Genomic DNA, 17,114 nt, shown 5'->3' on the forward strand with positions numbered 1-17,114 from the left:
AGAGTCATCGGGATACTCTGTGGTGTACACGCCTCCTCGGATGCCTACATCACCGCCTCCTCTCCCACCACCGCCGACTCCGCCTCCACCACCACCACCGCCGCCACCACCACCACCTCCACAGACACTGCCTCCGCCGCCCCCACCTCGGTCGTTGCCACGCACTCCAGTGGGGCTGCCGGCGGTTCCCCCACGGTCGGTTTCCCTTCCGAGGTACCCGACTCCGCCGCAGGGGACTGCGAAGCCACGACGCCCGCGGGGACCGGCTAGACCGGCGGGCAGACCGAAGCTGAAGAGGTCACGCTCCAGCTCTCTCAGGAGGAGAAGAGCACGGAGCCATGGACGGTCATCATCGGACTCAGGACGACGCCGTAGGAGGCACAGGTCCAGGTCGCACACGCGATCCTCGACCAGAGACTTTTCCCCGACGCTGTCGGACTCGCCAGGGACTAGGGTGTCTCCGGTGGACGATTTGGTCTCGTTCCAAGAGGTGCTGTTGAGAGGGGCAGCAAAGTTGGGTATCACGGTGACTGTTCCAACACCCACGACGTCCGTGATATTCGAGACACTTCATAAGAAACATCTGTCTCGCCCTCTACTGCCTCTTGTACCAGGACTGGTGGAACCCGCGTTGGAGCTGTTCCTCACTCCCGCGGTGACGAAGGCCGCCCACTCCAGGCTCATGAAAAAGTATAGGGCCCCGGAGTCGGACCCTACCTTTTTGAGGGTAGACCCGAAGCCGGATTCGGTCATCGTGACGGCGGCGAGGAAACAACATGCGACCGCCCCTTCATCGACGGTCCTGCCTGACAAAGAAAGCCGCTGGCTGGATTCTGCGGGCAGGAAGGTGTGTGGGACCGCCGCCACCACCATGAAGGCGGCGAGTGCAGGGGCTTTGTTGGGCCGTTACGACCGGGCCCTGTGGGAGTCCCTGCAGCAGTATGCGGACCTGCTGCCCCGGGACAAGAAGGAGGACTTCTTGGAAACAGTGCGCGAAGGCATGCTGGTTTCTAATCAGGTGATCGGCGCAGCGGCGGATGTATCCTTGTTGGCCGCCCACGCCTGTCATGGCGTCCACCAGAGGCGGCATTCGTGGCTGCGCCTGACGTCCCTCAAGCCAGAGGCGCAGCAAAGAGTGGCCAACCTGCCCTTCTCGGGGGAAACCCTGTTCGGGAAACATGCGGATGATGAGATGGCCCGCATGAAGGCGGAGGCGGAAACCCTGACGGCCGTCGGGTTGGAGAAGGCCGAGAAGAAGAAGCGCCCGTTCCAGCGGCGGTTCGGGTCTTCGGGCAGAGGGCGTGGGCAGGCTTCGGGACAGCAGTAGCAACAACAGCAGCAGTTCCGCAAGCCCTTCCAGAAGCGCCAGAGGGGTAGAGGAGGCCAGCAGGCTACTACCACTACCAAGGGCCCGGCCGGGTCTCGGCCCTGAGCGGCTACTTCCCCCTCAACCGTTACCCACTCCAGTGGGGGGAAGCATTCAATTTTTTCCGGCAGAGTGGAGAAAAATTACTCAGGACAAGTGGGTGCTGAATATTGTTTGCAATGGATACAGTCTTCGGTTTATCAGCCCGCCTCCAGCGATTCCGCCGGTCAGCTCTCGATTCCAGCTGAGAGCTCCAGGCGGAGGCAGACATCTTGTTGAGAAAAAAGGCGGTAGAAGAGGTACCTCTGTCTCAAAGGGGAAGAGGTCTGTACTCTCGGTTCTTCCTCGTTCGCAAGAAGGACAAGAACGAGTTCAGGCCCATTCTGGATTTGCGACAGGCAAACAAATGGATTTGCAGAGAGAAGTTTCGCATGCTATCGTTGCACCAGATTTACCCTCAGCTGCAACGGGGAGACTGGCTCTGTGCCATAGATCTACAGGATGCGTACTTCCATGTGCCCATAGCACGGAAGCACAGGAAGTTCCTGCGATTCCACGTCGGCGCCAATCACTATCAATACACAGTACTGCCATTCGGGCTAAAGTCTGCGCCCCAGACCTTCTCGAAGTGCATGGCGGTGGTGGCGGCACACATGCGGAGGAACAAGGTGTTTGTCTACCCATATCTGGACGATTGGCTGATCAAGGCTTCATCCTTCTCGGAAGCGCAAGATCACTTCCGATGGACGTGCGCTCTCTTGCACAAGCTGGGGTTACACGTCAACATGTCCAAATCGGTCACGACTCTGGTCCAGTGCATACAGTACCTGGGGGCCTCCATCGATACGCGGTCAGCAAGCGTGTCTCCTTCGGAGGAGAGACGGTTATCACTCCTTCGGAAGGCTCAGGACGGCTCCATCGGCGACAGTGAGGAAGGTGTCTTCTCTGCTGGGATCGATGGCCTCCTGTATCTTCCTCACGCCTCACGCACTGCTACACATGAGACCACTGCAGGAGTGCTTGGAGGATCAGTGGGATCAGAGGACAGGCTCTTGGGACGACAAGATACGACTGTCTCTACATGCTCTTCAGTCTCTGAAGTGGTGGTGTTCGGCGGAAAACCTCCTCAAGGGGGTTCCCTTCCACAAGGACATTCCCACGACGAGTGTAGTGACGGATGCTTCTCTCCAGGGCTGGGGAGCGCATTCTGGGGACTTGCAGATTCAAGGGAAGTGGTCTCCTTTGGAATCGACGTACCACATCAATTTCCTGGAACTCAGATCTGTCTTCCTGGCATTGAAGGCCTTCCTTCCGTCCTTCCAGACCAACTCGCTGCTGATACAGACGGACAATACAACCACAATGTATTACCTCAACAAGCAGGGGGGGGGGGGGGGGGGGGGGGGGTCGAGATCGCGCACTCTGTCGCAGGAGGCGCAGGCGATCTGGCGCTGGCTGCTGGCCCGAGGACTAACGATTACGGCCACACATCTGCCAGGGGTGCAGAATGCTCAGGCGGACGCCTTGAGCAGGCTGATTCAGGAAAACCACGAATGGGTCATAAACGACGAAGTACTAGGTGAAGTCTTCGCAAGGTGGGGGACTCCAGACGTAGATCTGCTCGCCACCGCCGAAAACAGCAAATGCCGAGACTTCGCATCCAGGTACTACCAGCGGGGGACGCTGGGGAATGCGCTATGGATCGATTGGTCGAACAGCTTTCTGTACGCTTTTCCACCCATTCCCCTGATTCCGGCGGTGCTCATCAAGCTGTCCCAGTCCAGGGCGCGGATGATCCTGATCGCCCCGGAGTGGCCCAGGCAGTGGTGGTTCACGGACCTTCTTCACCGGTCTCTCCTTCCTCACATGCGGTTGCCGTGCAGGCAGGACCTTCTCACGAAGTTCGGGGGGCGGATGGTGCACCCCAACCTCTCGTCTTTGAGTTTGGCGGCATGGCTCCTGAAATAGTGCAATATGGCCATCTGAATCTACCAGATGATTGTATGGACATACTGAAGGAGTCTAAGCGACCTTCCACTAGGACATCCTATGCTTACAAGTGGAAGAGGTTCTGTATCTGGTGTAAGTCCAAGAACTTTGATCTGACAACATGCAAGGAAGATGTCATCCTTCCATACCTTTTACATCTGGCGCAGTCTGGCCTTAATTTCCATTCCATTAAGGTTCATCTGGCTGCTTTGACTGCTTACAGGAAATGCCCTTCACAGACTTCCTTCTTTCAGATCCCTGTGGTCAAGGATTTTTTGGAAGGCTTGAAGAAAGTGTTTCCTCCCGTCAGACTTCCCTCGCCTTCCTGGGACTTGAATGTGGTGCTGTCCAGACTGATGGAGCCTTTTGAACCCATTCACAAGGCTTCATTGCAGCACCTATCCTGGAAGGCGGCGTTCCTAGTGGCCATAACATCGGCCCGCAGGGTGCGTGAACTTCAGGCATTATGTTGTCAAGAACCTTATACTGTATTTCATGCTGCTAAGGTTGTGATGCGTACTCACCCTAAATTTCTTCCTAAGGTTATCTCTGATTTTCATGTCAACCAGACCATAACTTTACCTACGTTCTTTCAGAATCCCTCTTCGCCAGCGGAAAGGTCTCTCCATTCCCTGGATGTTCGGAGGGTGTTGAAATTTTATCTGGATAAGACCAAGGATATTCGCAGGTCTGACCAATTGTTTGTTAATTATGGATCAGTCAGGACTGGTCTTGCGACCTCTAAGCAGTCCATTTCTAGGTGGATTGTGTCCTGCATACAATTGTGTTATCAAAAGGCTAATAAGACCTTAGGGGGTAAACCTAAGGCTCATTCCACCAGGGGCAAGGCTGCCACGACGGCTTTGCTGCGTAATGTTCCTATTGCGGAAATCTGCAAGGCGGCCACTTGGAAGTCGGTCCATACCTTTGCTGCGCATTACTGTCTGGACTCGGATGCCAGGGCAGATGCTCAGGTTGGTCAGGCTTCGCTGCGAAATTTGTTCACACAGTAGTGGGTTTGTCTTGTTTGTTCTCCACCGCTGCTGTTGTGTGGGGATGGGCTTGCCATTCTATTCACTAGATTATGACTATACACAGAGATCCCCTACTACAGAAGGAGTAGTTTCTTTTCTGTAACTCCAGTTCTGTAGTAGGGGTATCTCTGTTATAGTCATAAGCGCCCGCCCTCCTCCCCGGTGGAGAGATATTTATTCATATGAAGAATGCTACAGGTCTGGCGTGCTACGCCTTCAAAAATAACTGAAAGTAAATGGGACCTGCTGGGGATTCTGGGATACTGGGGAAAGTTCTGGAAAGTTTAAAGGCACAGTATCCTGTTCTAAGCCACATAATGGCAGCCTATGGGGCTTGTCTGTCCACTCCTTCCTCTCTATCATTCCAGAGGCTTTTACTGGTAGAGGCAGGGTTTTTTCCTATGTGGAGAAAAACTAAACAGGCAGTGCTGTTTGTGGATGTTGGTGGAATTCTAGTTGAAGTACTGGACAGTGTAGCCTGTGGGTATAGGCTGCATTATCTGTCTTTAAATTAAATTCTCTCTTAAAGGTGTATGCAGGTCTGCATGATTTGTCACCTTTTAGAGATTATTTTTTATTGCTCCGGGGTCCACGCACATGGGCGGGACTATTCACTAGATTATGACTATAACAGAGATACCCCTACTACAGAACTGGAGTTACAGAAAAGAAACTACTCCTTCCTAGTCAAAGACATGGTGAATTCACCAACAGTAACCCACTACAAGACTACAAAGTAGCAGGAGAGTGCTGGAAAACCGTTGCGCATCAACGGCGCGGAAAAAAGGGAACTGACATCACGCAGACGTGGCTCTCTTATGGCTCCGGTGACGTCATGCGGAGTCGCAAGCAGAGCCGATGCATTATGGCATCCACGTCGGCGTAGAGAGCTGGGGAAAGGGGTTCCGTGGAATGCTGGCGCAGGGGATATTCACAAGGTGAAGAATCCATTGGCAGATGTAGCCATCAGAAAGTTTATTACAGAAAGGAACTTTAGAACTGCTGTTGAAGTCACTGTACTCACAGCTGGATCACTGTAACATGCTGTGCCAACAGCCTTCCAGAGTTCACAAAGGCAAACCGTAGCAGCATATTACACACCACCAGTATAATTTACAAAGCCAGCACAACCAGCATACCTGCTTATTGGATACCACCTCTTTTGGTTCTTGGCACACTCACAATACCATCCGACTGCAGAGCAGATTCGTCAAGAGAAAAAGAAGGAAAAAAAAAAAAAAAAAAAAAATGGCAGCAGGTCTTTACCATCAACACACCCAGGATATGGTAAAACATCCCTGTATCCATCAGGACCACTCCAATTTAGGAATGAGTTGAAGAATCACTTCTTTAAAGAACACTAAATCACAATGCACTTACCATCCAAAAGCCAGCTCCCTCTCTTTTCACTCAATGACTTTGCTTGTCCTTACCCTCTACAGCCTACCACTGCCTTTTGGCTAGTTTCACACTATAGAACCACCATTTACACAAGTGAAGTACATTTAATACATCTGACCAGTAGCAGCAATCCCCAAAAATATGCTGACAGAAGCAGGTTATCGAGTTGCTGTGTGTTGGTTTCTCCATGTATGAAATGTCAAGATTTTGGGGGGTTGGGAAGAGAGAAGAGACTGGTTGGACAGCTGGCGATGAAGCGAGGGTGGGGACAGAAATGGGCACACAAGCAGGGGTGGAAGACGTGCAAATCACCGAGGGAGAAGGGGGGGGGGGGGGGAGAAGGAAAGAGGATGGTGGCCGAAATCAGCAATACTTTGCAAGTCAGTTACCATTGGTACTGGCTTGAACGAAGACTCAAATTTATTGAGTAGTTTAGGCAGTGCAAGAGCACCAGTGGACAACAAGTCCATAAAAAGCAGGAAAGCTTGCTGTGGGGCGTTTTTGGGGTGAGAATAAATAATCAGCGTGGGTCTGGGAACGAGAACATGAACATTTTTTAATTTGTCAAGTCTTCTCATAACCCCCCTTTTCACCCTACCTGCCATCTCAATAGCCCATGTCAAGGACCACAGGCATTACTTTTTAAATTAAGAAAGAGACATTACTTTAAAAGACACTCATTTACTTGACAAGCCAAAATTCAAGACAGATTTAAAGAAAGTGAAACATAATTTAAGTGAGGTTGGGTGGTGCTAAGAAAAAGACTCAAAGGTAGACAGGCATATTTACAAAGTAAGAGGCAGCTTTTGCCTCACAAGTTTTGCAATAAAGGACCACACACATAAAAACAAGTTCACATGCAACACATTTCAGTAACTACATCAGTGGTTTCGAAAACAGTAGGTTTAAAAACCAGCTGATTAGTACATTATGCATTACTTTCATTTCCACACAAGGTCAGTGCAATTCAAACATTTACATTAACAAACAACAAAACATATATAATTAAAAAGACATCAGTGAAGAATGATGCAGATTGCTGTTCCCTTGGAAATCAATTTTTTCCTTTCAAAGATGGCTTCATTCGTTTTTCTTCTCTTTTTGCTTCATAAGTTTGTTGATCTCTCTTTTAGCCATGCCAATATACTTTGTGATAAGTCCGTGTTGGTTCAGCCCAGGAAGCAGCAGTAAGAAGGTCACTAAAAAAAAAAAAAAAAAAAAAAAAAAACGACATTTAAAACATTTTTTTACATAGAGCCCATCAGGCAGTGTGGATAGTGGAGTAAGAGGGTTCTAACCCGATCTATTGGATTTTCAATATAGCCACATAAACATTCCATCCAGCAAGTTTGTAATAATGGTAACAGCCAAACAAGTGGTCATTATTAGTTTAATTATGCAAAAGTGTGTGAATAATATCAACATCTCATCTAGGTAAAACATAACATATCGGTTGGGAGCTGGTGATTCAGGTTCGAGTCCCGGCGCAACATCCTGTGAACCTGGGCAAATGACTTAATCTCCTAGTGCCCATGGACACTGCCTGAATCCCCGCACGGATGATAAGCCACGCTATATAAATCTACAAACTAAACTCGATACATTTTCTTTGTAAAACTTTAAGTGATCTTAACATCTCTTGCCCAGTTGTAAGTGATGAAGCTTAATGCATCTATTTGATCTGACATGGGAGATAAGTTTCATATGTTCGCACCTACTTCACCACAAATCACTGCTATAATTAAAAAGCTAACTGGGGAGAGGTTGGGGGACTCACCCTCTTTCGTCAAATTAACAAAATAATATTAATGTGGAAAAGCACCAGCAGGAGACAGGAAAAAAAAAAATGGCTTTAAAGCAAAGTCTTTGGGTTGTACCTAACCTCTTAAAAAAGCACTCACAATACATTATGACGTCCCATTACATGGGCGTGTTCCTACTATGCAGTCTGCGTTCAGTACCTAGTCTGTGCGTACGGTCCACTTCCTCCAGAGACCCAAGCCACATTAGGTGGACATGCCCCAACTACAGAGTCTGCACTCCGTGCACAGACTGCGCGTAGTGCTCACTCCCACCAGACACGCATTTCACCCAACTATAACCTTTGTTTCCAACCTCCCCACCCCCCCCAGTGAATTAATAGGGTTATTTTTTTCTAAACATTAACTAAAAAATTAAATACCCCTACTATGTCCTTTTAACCTTTGTTTTTTTCAGTACAAGTATGTACTTATTAACAGGCAACTTTTTAAGGTGCGTATTCATCCAACACCAAAGACAAACATCCTAGAGTACAAATATTGAGTGAACTTAACATGCACTATACTAACAGTTGTCGAAAGAGAGATCTCACTTGGATTCCGACACATCTGGTCTTCATTTGTAACCTCCCATGAGGACTGGCCCATGCACTTCAGTTGTTTACACGGCATGTCTTTTTTGGTCTGTAAGCACCATTTTCTTTAATGAGTTTCACCTACTGCAGGCACAACATGCTTTCCTGCAACATTCAGTGTGCCATGCGTGCTTTCAATTTCCAAGCAGCCCAGGGAAATGACGGCCGCTTATTTGAATAGGTCTTGCATTTACAAAGTTTGAGCTATTGGCATTGTATAGGACAATGCCTTTTATTTAAGTGTTAATTAGCGAAACAAATTAATGGCATTGTCATTTACAATGCCAACACCTTAAACTCTCGCAAATGTGAGACCTATTGCATTGCAAATGCTTGTTCTACTTTGTAGATAGCCAGAACTGCTCCTTGAAACCAATGCCTTTGTGAAAGTGTGAACTGCCCCGGCTCCACAGTAGATGTACAAAAAGCATCCATGCCTTCTTCATCCTACAACTTGGGGTACTGTTCCTTGAACTATCTCAGCACTTATTTTATGTATTCACTAAGGAGAAACTTTAACATTTGAGTCAAACTTATAAAGCATATCACATTCTTAGATCTAGCTGGTCCCCTAAACTCATTGTTTAGTAATTTCAGAGCCCAGTTGATGCCAATGGCATATTCCCCTCCCCACCCCCTAACAAGCATTTGCAATGCAATAGGTCTCGCATTAGGAAAGTTTGAGCTTTTTGTATTGTAAATGGACTAATTTTTTATTTATGTGTTGGTATTGAAAATATTGACATTACTAGCTTTCTCATGTACAATGTCAATAGTTTTAACTGTTGCAAATGTGACATCTATAGCATTTGTAATGCAATATGTGTTGTATTTACGTGACTTAGATGTATTGATATTACAAATAACAATGGCTTTTAATTTTTGCAAATAATTAATACTTAAATAAAAGTTAATGTAAATTATAATGGCAATCGTTTAAACTTTTGTTAATAACTCTTGTGAAGATTCTGTTTAGTGTATTTAATTGCGCCTAAAATCCAAGAACAGAAGTTCAATATTATTATTTTTTTGTGCCATTTGTAATAAAGCCTAAATATTGAGAGAACATATTAGAGCCAGTTGTTGTTGAATGGTTGTACAGATTGATACTGTGGTGGCGGTGAGTGATGTTGTGGTGGTGTCGAGTGATGCTGTGGCGTTAATTGATGCTGTGGTAGCGCATAGTGATGTAGTGGTGCCAAGTGATGCGATGGATAGAGTGCAATAGTCCGATAGATAGATAAGATAGAGAGTGAGGGCGATAGATAAGAGTGTAATTATGTAGAATAGAATTATGTGTCACTGAGTGGTTTTGTGTGGAGTGTATGTTGATTTTAGTGGCGTGTAATTATGTGGCATTGAGTGTATCTTGCATTGTTTGCATTGTAATTAATTGGCACCGAGTGTTATTTGGAGTGCATGTGGCATTGAGTGTAATTATGTGGTGTGTAATTATGTGGCGCTGAGTGGTATTTGAAGTGTATGTGGCATTGAGCGCTGTGTAATTATGGGGTGTGTAACTATGTGGCTGGTTTTTGGAGTGTGTTGTATTGAGTGCATTGTAGTTATGTGGCATGTAATTATGTGGCTCTGAGTGGCATTCGGAGTGTATGTTGCCTTGCATTTCTATGGTTCCTTAAACCCTTAGAGACAATTCTTTTATTTTAACTAAAAGGATGGTAGTTAAATGGTGTTTACGGCAGGATGGTCGTTAAATGGTGGCTACGGAGAAGCTGTGTGCTGAAAGGCAAAGAGAACACGGGCATGAAAGTGAAAGCGAGGATGAAAATGGAATGAGTGTGGCAGGATGGTCGTTAAATGGTGGTTACGGGGAAGCTGAGTGCTGAAAGGCAAAGAGAACACGGGCCAAAGCTGGAAGAAAACACGAGATGCGAGAGGCATGTGTGTGTGGCAAACACTGGTGGGGCTCAGAGCATTCTGTTGCTGCCTTGATGCCTGTGTGTGTGAGCAGTGGGGCTGTGTGTGTGAAGTGCCTAAAGTTGCAAGAAAGCATATGGTTATTTAAATCCTTAGACACAGAATTAATGGAGCTAATGTTATCGACCTTAGAAGGATGAAAAGGGAATGAGCGCGGCATATGTTAACTTTGTAAGCGCAGAAAGCGTGCAGGGCAAACTTATTATTTTGGTTGTTTGAGACTCAGATCTGGGCAAAGCTGCAAGAAAACTCGGAGGGGGGTGGGCGGGCTGTGTGCTGAAAGGCAGAGAACACGGTCATGAAAGTGAAATCGATGGATGGCAATGCGTCCGTGAGACTAGCCCTGTGGTGGGGGAGGGACAGTTGTGAGAGGCGCCATGAGGAAACAATCTCTCGGCATGCTGTGGCGGGGGAGCGGACCCTTTGAAGTCTGATACCGAGGCTGTGGCTACACGTGCACGCGCCAGTGGGCTGAAGCGCTTCCCCAAACGGATTGCATGGCGGCACGATGCACGTGATTGTGCGCGTGCTCACCATGCAATCCACTTTTGGGAGCACTTTGAAATGCCCCTCTTACTAGAGTCTTGCATAGCGATTGCGTAAACGCAATAGCTAGGCGGGACCTAAAAAGGGAGGTTAGAAAGAAAGAAAAATCCAGACCACAAGCAATTTAAGAGGTATGGCTTAAGTTTGATACTTTCAAGGAGACTCATTCTGGGTGGCACGTTATTTCCAGGAGTAGCAGTTACATGTTTAAATGTGGTCACTGAACACCAGTTTGAGCAGTTACCTTGTAGTTACAGGATTCTGCAGACCTTAGGAACGTACATCACCATTACTCTAACATAAACCAGTTAAAACTAATTACCTAGTGCAAGCCTTCTATAACAGTGGCCTAATGCACACCGCTCGCCCAAACACACATACAAAGCCAAATCTGAAGGAGATGGTGGCGCAAGTAATCTTGAAATGACAGAAGTGGGGTCTTACTGAAAACTATGTACATTTTTCCATTAATCAAGATTTTAAGCGAACAGTTAGATGGCAAGATCATGAACAATGTGAGTACTAACAAAAAAAGTCACAGAAATAGTATTTATAAATTACCATCCCTTGTACAAAACACTAAAAATGGCAGACACTGACAAAAACTTACCAATAATGTATGTAAGGAGGAGGTTGTGGACTTGCTGTCCTAACCATGCAACTACAGCCAGCGTACTGATCATAGTAATGAAGTACTAGAAAAAGAAACAAATAAACAGCATGAGATTAGGGAATGTTTAAACTTACAATGAAGCAGTAAATAAAATTACTTACCTCACTCAAACAATTATTGTATTCTGACCCCTTCTACTAAGAGGACTTTCTCCTCTTGAAATGTGCACAGGAACATGCCTTCTCTTTTCAATATTACTAATATCCTTGAGCACAGCAAAGACATGGGTCTGCCCTGAAGCAGACATCGGCTACAATATTTAAAGAAAGCTCAAAGAACAGTGAAGTCTACAGGGCAAAGTTTTTGCTATTGGGGCAGCTGCAGCCTCGACTGCAGGAATACCATGGGGACGACCTAAAATAACTCTAAGAGACAAATAACTACCCAAGAACCTTGAAGAGTGTTCTGCTTCTTTTGAAAAGCAAGCAGCTCATATCTTTCAACTTAAACTATTCAATATACATTTTTCCGGTCACTAACTCCACCTCTACAGAAGCACTAGATTTCTATAAAATGTGAAATGATTTGTGGTACACAAAATATTTAAATTAGTAGAAAGTCTCATAAAAATGCTCAAAGACGTGAGTCACTGTGTGAGGAAGGTAGCATTGTTTCTATAAACCCCAAATGTAGAGCAAAAAAACAAAAAACAAACACACACTGCGACAGTTGGCACGTAGTAAATATAAGGGAACACTCAAAGAATGTTTTTCTACAAAGCCCAGTGGTGTGAACTGGCCACTACCTCTTGCACTAATACTTGGTAGAACAACTAGTTTACATGAATAATTCACTAAGATTTTCATTGACGAGATGGCCACATCACTCACTCAGAATAGGACAAAGCTCTAAATTTCAGTACCTACAAGATAAGCGGGAGGGAAGATTATCCACCTTCACCAAGTTCTTGACAAAAGTTGGGCAGGGACAACAATTGGATTGTTTCATAAATACACCCTTTTTTAAATGGCTGGGATACAGTGCTCCACATTTCACTGGATTAGGACATCTTCCCAACAGAGATATTAAGCTGTCTCATCAGGAAACGTGTGTTCTCCAAAGAGATAGATACATCAAGTGGAAAGACAACAGAAGTCAAACAGTTCAACAGTCTTGTTGAATGCCTATTCTTTGCGATTCTTAGAATGCAAGGGCATAAGATTTTTTTTAATGCCAAACCCCCTTTATGCATTCTGTTTTGGTCCACACTATCTAAATGGTGTTAGAACAGAAATAAAGGCGGGCGTGAAAGGAGTAATAGGCGGACGCATTCTCTAGTGAACGGCTTTCGGCGCAGTTATTGGCCAATGCATGTGTACGTTATGTTAAAAGTGATTTGTAGAGCGCTCGTTCACCGGTTGGTTTCTTGGCGCTGTACTGTATACGTATGAATGTCCATCTTAATTGCAGTATTGGACAAACCCAATTAAGTGTTTTTTTTTGTTTTTTTAAATAGACAATTGTACAGTCAATGACTGGCAAGTTTGCATGCATAGTTGTATAGATGAGCTAGCAGATTAATTTAAGAAGGAGTGAACAGTTGCTAGAGGACGACTAGTGTGGAATTTCAGTTCATCAAAACACAAAAACCCTGCATTCTATCCACAATAGGGACCCAGAGGCAATGGGGCCTCAAGAGTGAGCTGGCTTCCAGCCACAACTACGCTATCAATACTGAGCCACCCAAGATTTAATTGATTTTGTATACCAATCAATGCTCCACCTCAAAGCAGCCCATTTCTGGACATGCACAAAAATGCCACGGGGTGTCCTCATACGCCACCAGGTGCCATGCTTCATCATAGGACTCGCTATGTTGATCGAAAACCCAGTTTGGTGATGGGCGGGTCTACACCTGAAAGTAAGGGAGGCCCTTCTAACTAAGAATGGACCCGTGAAATTATACAATTAAAAAAACTAATGCAATATGCCAAACTGACCTTTATATTTAATCTAATAGGCACAGCAGCACACCAGAATGAAGTCATACAATGCGTAATCCTGATTCATATAGCGATCTTCCATTTGATAAGATTATGTCCATTTAACTGTGTCAAATACCACAGAAAATTACAAATAACGATCCAATTCCATGTTGAGATGTCAATGATAGGTTTTATTCCAAAATTACGTAAAAGCCGACGCGCTGCCCGCGGAGCTTTTTCAAGGCTGTAAAGATTACATAAAAACAAATCAATAACATTTGCCTAATTTTTACTTGAATATATCATTAAAAAAAAATTCCCTATAACTTGATTTACTTATTGATAAAAATATTATCACCTTAGAACACCCGTGTCAACAACCATCACCATGCAAAGACAGAGCTAACAAGGTATACAAAGAAAGAGGGGTTAAACTGGAGGATGGGGAAATAGATTATAATCAAATCGGCATGGCCTCGATACGTTCGGAACCGGACTATAATTTTCAACAAGGAATCCCGTAAGGAGACGCTATAGTGGGAAACTGTTTTCTTTAGTGGCAATCATGATTTAATAATTCAATAACTAACATGGGGAAACGTTATACGGGTGTTTCCGTTAGATACACAATAATGGCCACCAAATTTTCAGGAATTCAATGGTGAGCTAACGTGAGTCCTATCTCCATGACTACTGCCCCACCAGCGTCTTCATAAACATTATGGCGGGATGAGAAGACGCAAACGCTGAAGAGTATAGGAAGAAAAGCTGTCGGAATACAGGACAGCGGGTGAGTGTTACCTGATATTTTTAACACCTCTGTACTGGTTCTTTCTGACTGATCTTTAGTAGGAGTGATTTTGTGGTGAAATACAAGAAATCAAAAAATGTGCTATACGATCTTTCTACAGACACGCTATCATAGGACTATGTTTCTCGCTTCAATACGTTATTTAATAAATTGTGGTAGTTTTTCCTCGACTGTTGGACACAATGCCGTCTTGGTCTGTAGGGGGGGCCCATCAAATGAGTTTAAAGCTTCTTATGAATTACGGAATTTACGTATGCCTTATGGTGTTCTCATCGGCATGGTGAGGGTGGTCTGATTTCCCTCTTTTTTTAAAGGAATGTCTGATTGATAACCATGTTTTACACTCCAAATATTTATAGATTAGTGCTTTGTTTTTATTCTAGACAGTGAGGACGTATTATGGTCCCTGACATAATATACAATTTGGAACTTTAAAACCCAGACTGATGGTGTTTGGATTCATTATTACGCATTTGATAGCCTATATTGGGTAAGATTCGTTTCTTTTATAATTTATAATACACATTGACTTATGGGTTCTTTTGTTGGTTGCCATTGGGGAACTTTGGTTGATATATATATATGGATTAGGTTGCAGAATTCGTGAGACAGGATTACAATGGAGAGTTTTTTTCTTCGTAAGGGATGATACATACATGAAAGAGAAATTGACTATGGAGGTTAGATTAGATTATCTCGCCCTATACAATTATTGTTGGAAGCACATTCTATTTAATTCTTTTTTAGGGTCAGTGCACTATATCTAATAAACAATTATATATATATAAAAAAAAAAAATCTTTTGGTGATTGGGTGATCATTTTTTGTCACAATTTTCAGTGTATTCAGAGGAGGCATCCTCAAGTTTAACCCCTCTTTCTTTGTGTACCTTGTTAGCTCGGTCTTTCCATGGTGATGAGTGTTGACACGGGTGTTCTAAAGTGATAATATTTTGATCAATAAGTACATAAAGTTAGAAGGAATTTTTTTTATGATATATTCAAATAATAATTAGGCAAACGTTATTGATTGTTTTATGTAATCTTTACAGCCTAAAAACCCTGCGGGCGAAACGCGCGTCGGCTGTTACATGATTTTGGAATAAAAACTATCATTGACATCGACATGGAATTGGATCATTATTTGTAATTTTCTGTGGTATTTGACACAGTTAAATTAACATAATCTTATCAAATGGAAGATCGCTATATGAATCAGGATTACGCATTGTATGACTTAATTCTGGTGTGCTGCTGTGCCTATTAGATTGTAACTACAATGTAGTCCAAAATATTGAATCAAAGAAATTTTAATACTTTTGATGGATAAGTATTCAGCACTGCATTAGCACCCAATACTACTGTTCAGATTGTTGTAATCGAAATTCGATACACTTACATTTGATGATGTGCAGATCAATATAGCATATCCATCCTTTTGCTTTATGTAATCATGACCTTTATATTTTAACAGAATACCACTTGGTATTAAAAAAAACAGTGGGGGACGGGGAAGAGGTACCCTATCGTCACTCACACGGTCAACATGTTTCTGCCAGGTGGCTCATGCGAGTACGTGGCAGTCTTCAGGATGGAAACACAGGCTCCCTGCATGGCAAGCGCCCATGTGCGTGCCACTCACCTGGGTAGGGCTGACCTTTGTCGACTTGGATATTTGAGTCCCTAGGTACCCCAATATGAGGTCATCTGGGCTCCATGGAGGAAGGGCTCAGAAACCCTTGTAGTCACACATTCATCAAGGGGCATTCCTCTGTAAACCTGCTGGCGCCTGTTCATTCCTGCCATCGAGTATCACAAAATAGCAGAAAACGCATCAAACAGACTCTGCCTTGGTCCAATGATTTACAAACCGTGGACCATGAAGCTCTAAATAAGAGCATTCTTGGCCCACCATGCCTCGCATTGAAGGATATGCACATAGTGCACCCGAAGAACACATTCACTCATAGCAAGGGGAGCTAACCGGTGAAGTTAGCCGACACATTGCCCCCTGCGGGAGCAAATTACAAAGTTTAAAAGACCAACATGTGAAGGCCGCTAACCTGAAAGGCCCCATATGTATCCAAAAATATTTTTGGAAGAAAAAAAAAAAAAAAAAAAAAAAAAAAAGGGAGAGTCTGACCATGTCATGTATCATAAAGCAAATGTTTCATATGCAAGACAAATCGCAATTAGAATTGGAACTATGCCAAAGTTGTCATATGCCTGTTTTCTACAGCCTGCTGACAGAATGAAGGATGGCACATTGTTTTAGGAGATAAAAATTTAAAAAAAATTGAATAAACTTCTATTTGTTGTCCTTGCTCACTAATGTTGGCAAGCGCAGAAAACAAACCAAAGTTCAATTGGCTAGACCAGAAATCTTTTCAGTTTATATTTTGCATGACATATGCTTAATTTGTACAAAGCAGTGAATTTCAAAAATGACATTTGCGCAAGGGACACATTAAAATCAGGAAAACGCAATGTATACCATTTTAGGCTTTTCCTCTTTGAAAGAGAAAAGACGTTTCCACCAGCCAACAATTCTTCGACGAGTTTTAACAAGATTACAACATATCTCATGGAATCTTTGCTGCTGTTCAGTTGTCCTAATTGAGAAGAAGAAAAAAAAAAATTGATACCAGTTTTAAACTGCATAAACAAGCAATGCTAAGAGTTGAGATTTTGTTAACGGAAGGTGGGGCCTTCCTGCCAACGTCGGGTTTACTTAATTTAGTCGTTTCCCCCCCTTTTTTTTTTTACATAGCTTTCCTGAATGATGGTTAAATTGAGTCTGGCTCCTTAATCGGGCGTCTGGATTTCTAGGTCGCTTAGACAGTGGCTGTGGGACACAGTCTAGGTCACATATATATATGCGCATGCCAGACGTCTCTTGCTCACATCCATTCTGCGGCAATTGGCCTTGTGTAACCTCTGGCTGGCTATTTAAAGAGGCGTTGTGTAGGTTTACCTGGGGGCTCTTAGTTGCTTTACCACCAACCTTACCTTCTGTTAGCGTCTCTTCAACTGCTAT

At 44.4% G+C, this 17,114-nt stretch overlaps 1 protein-coding gene across 1 annotated transcript in view; it reads right to left on the reverse strand.

The window, feature by feature from the left end:
- Positions 1-6,455: 6,455 nt before the first annotated feature.
- Positions 6,456-17,114, reverse strand: part of ARL6IP1 (ARL6 interacting reticulophagy regulator 1) — a 41,147-nt gene continuing 30,488 nt past the window's right edge. Inside the window, exons 4-6 of the mRNA XM_085632097.1 lie at positions 16,572-16,689; positions 11,280-11,364; positions 6,456-6,989 (exon numbers count right to left, since the gene is read on the reverse strand). Coding sequence (XP_085488223.1) covers positions 6,871-6,989; positions 11,280-11,364; positions 16,572-16,689 — 322 coding nt within the window. The 3' untranslated portion in view covers positions 6,456-6,870. The remainder of the gene's footprint in view (positions 6,990-11,279; positions 11,365-16,571; positions 16,690-17,114) is intronic.

Source organism: Triturus cristatus, chromosome 10 (genome assembly GCF_964204655.1).
Source record: "Triturus cristatus chromosome 10, aTriCri1.1, whole genome shotgun sequence".
NCBI lineage: Eukaryota > Metazoa > Chordata > Amphibia > Caudata > Salamandridae > Triturus > Triturus cristatus.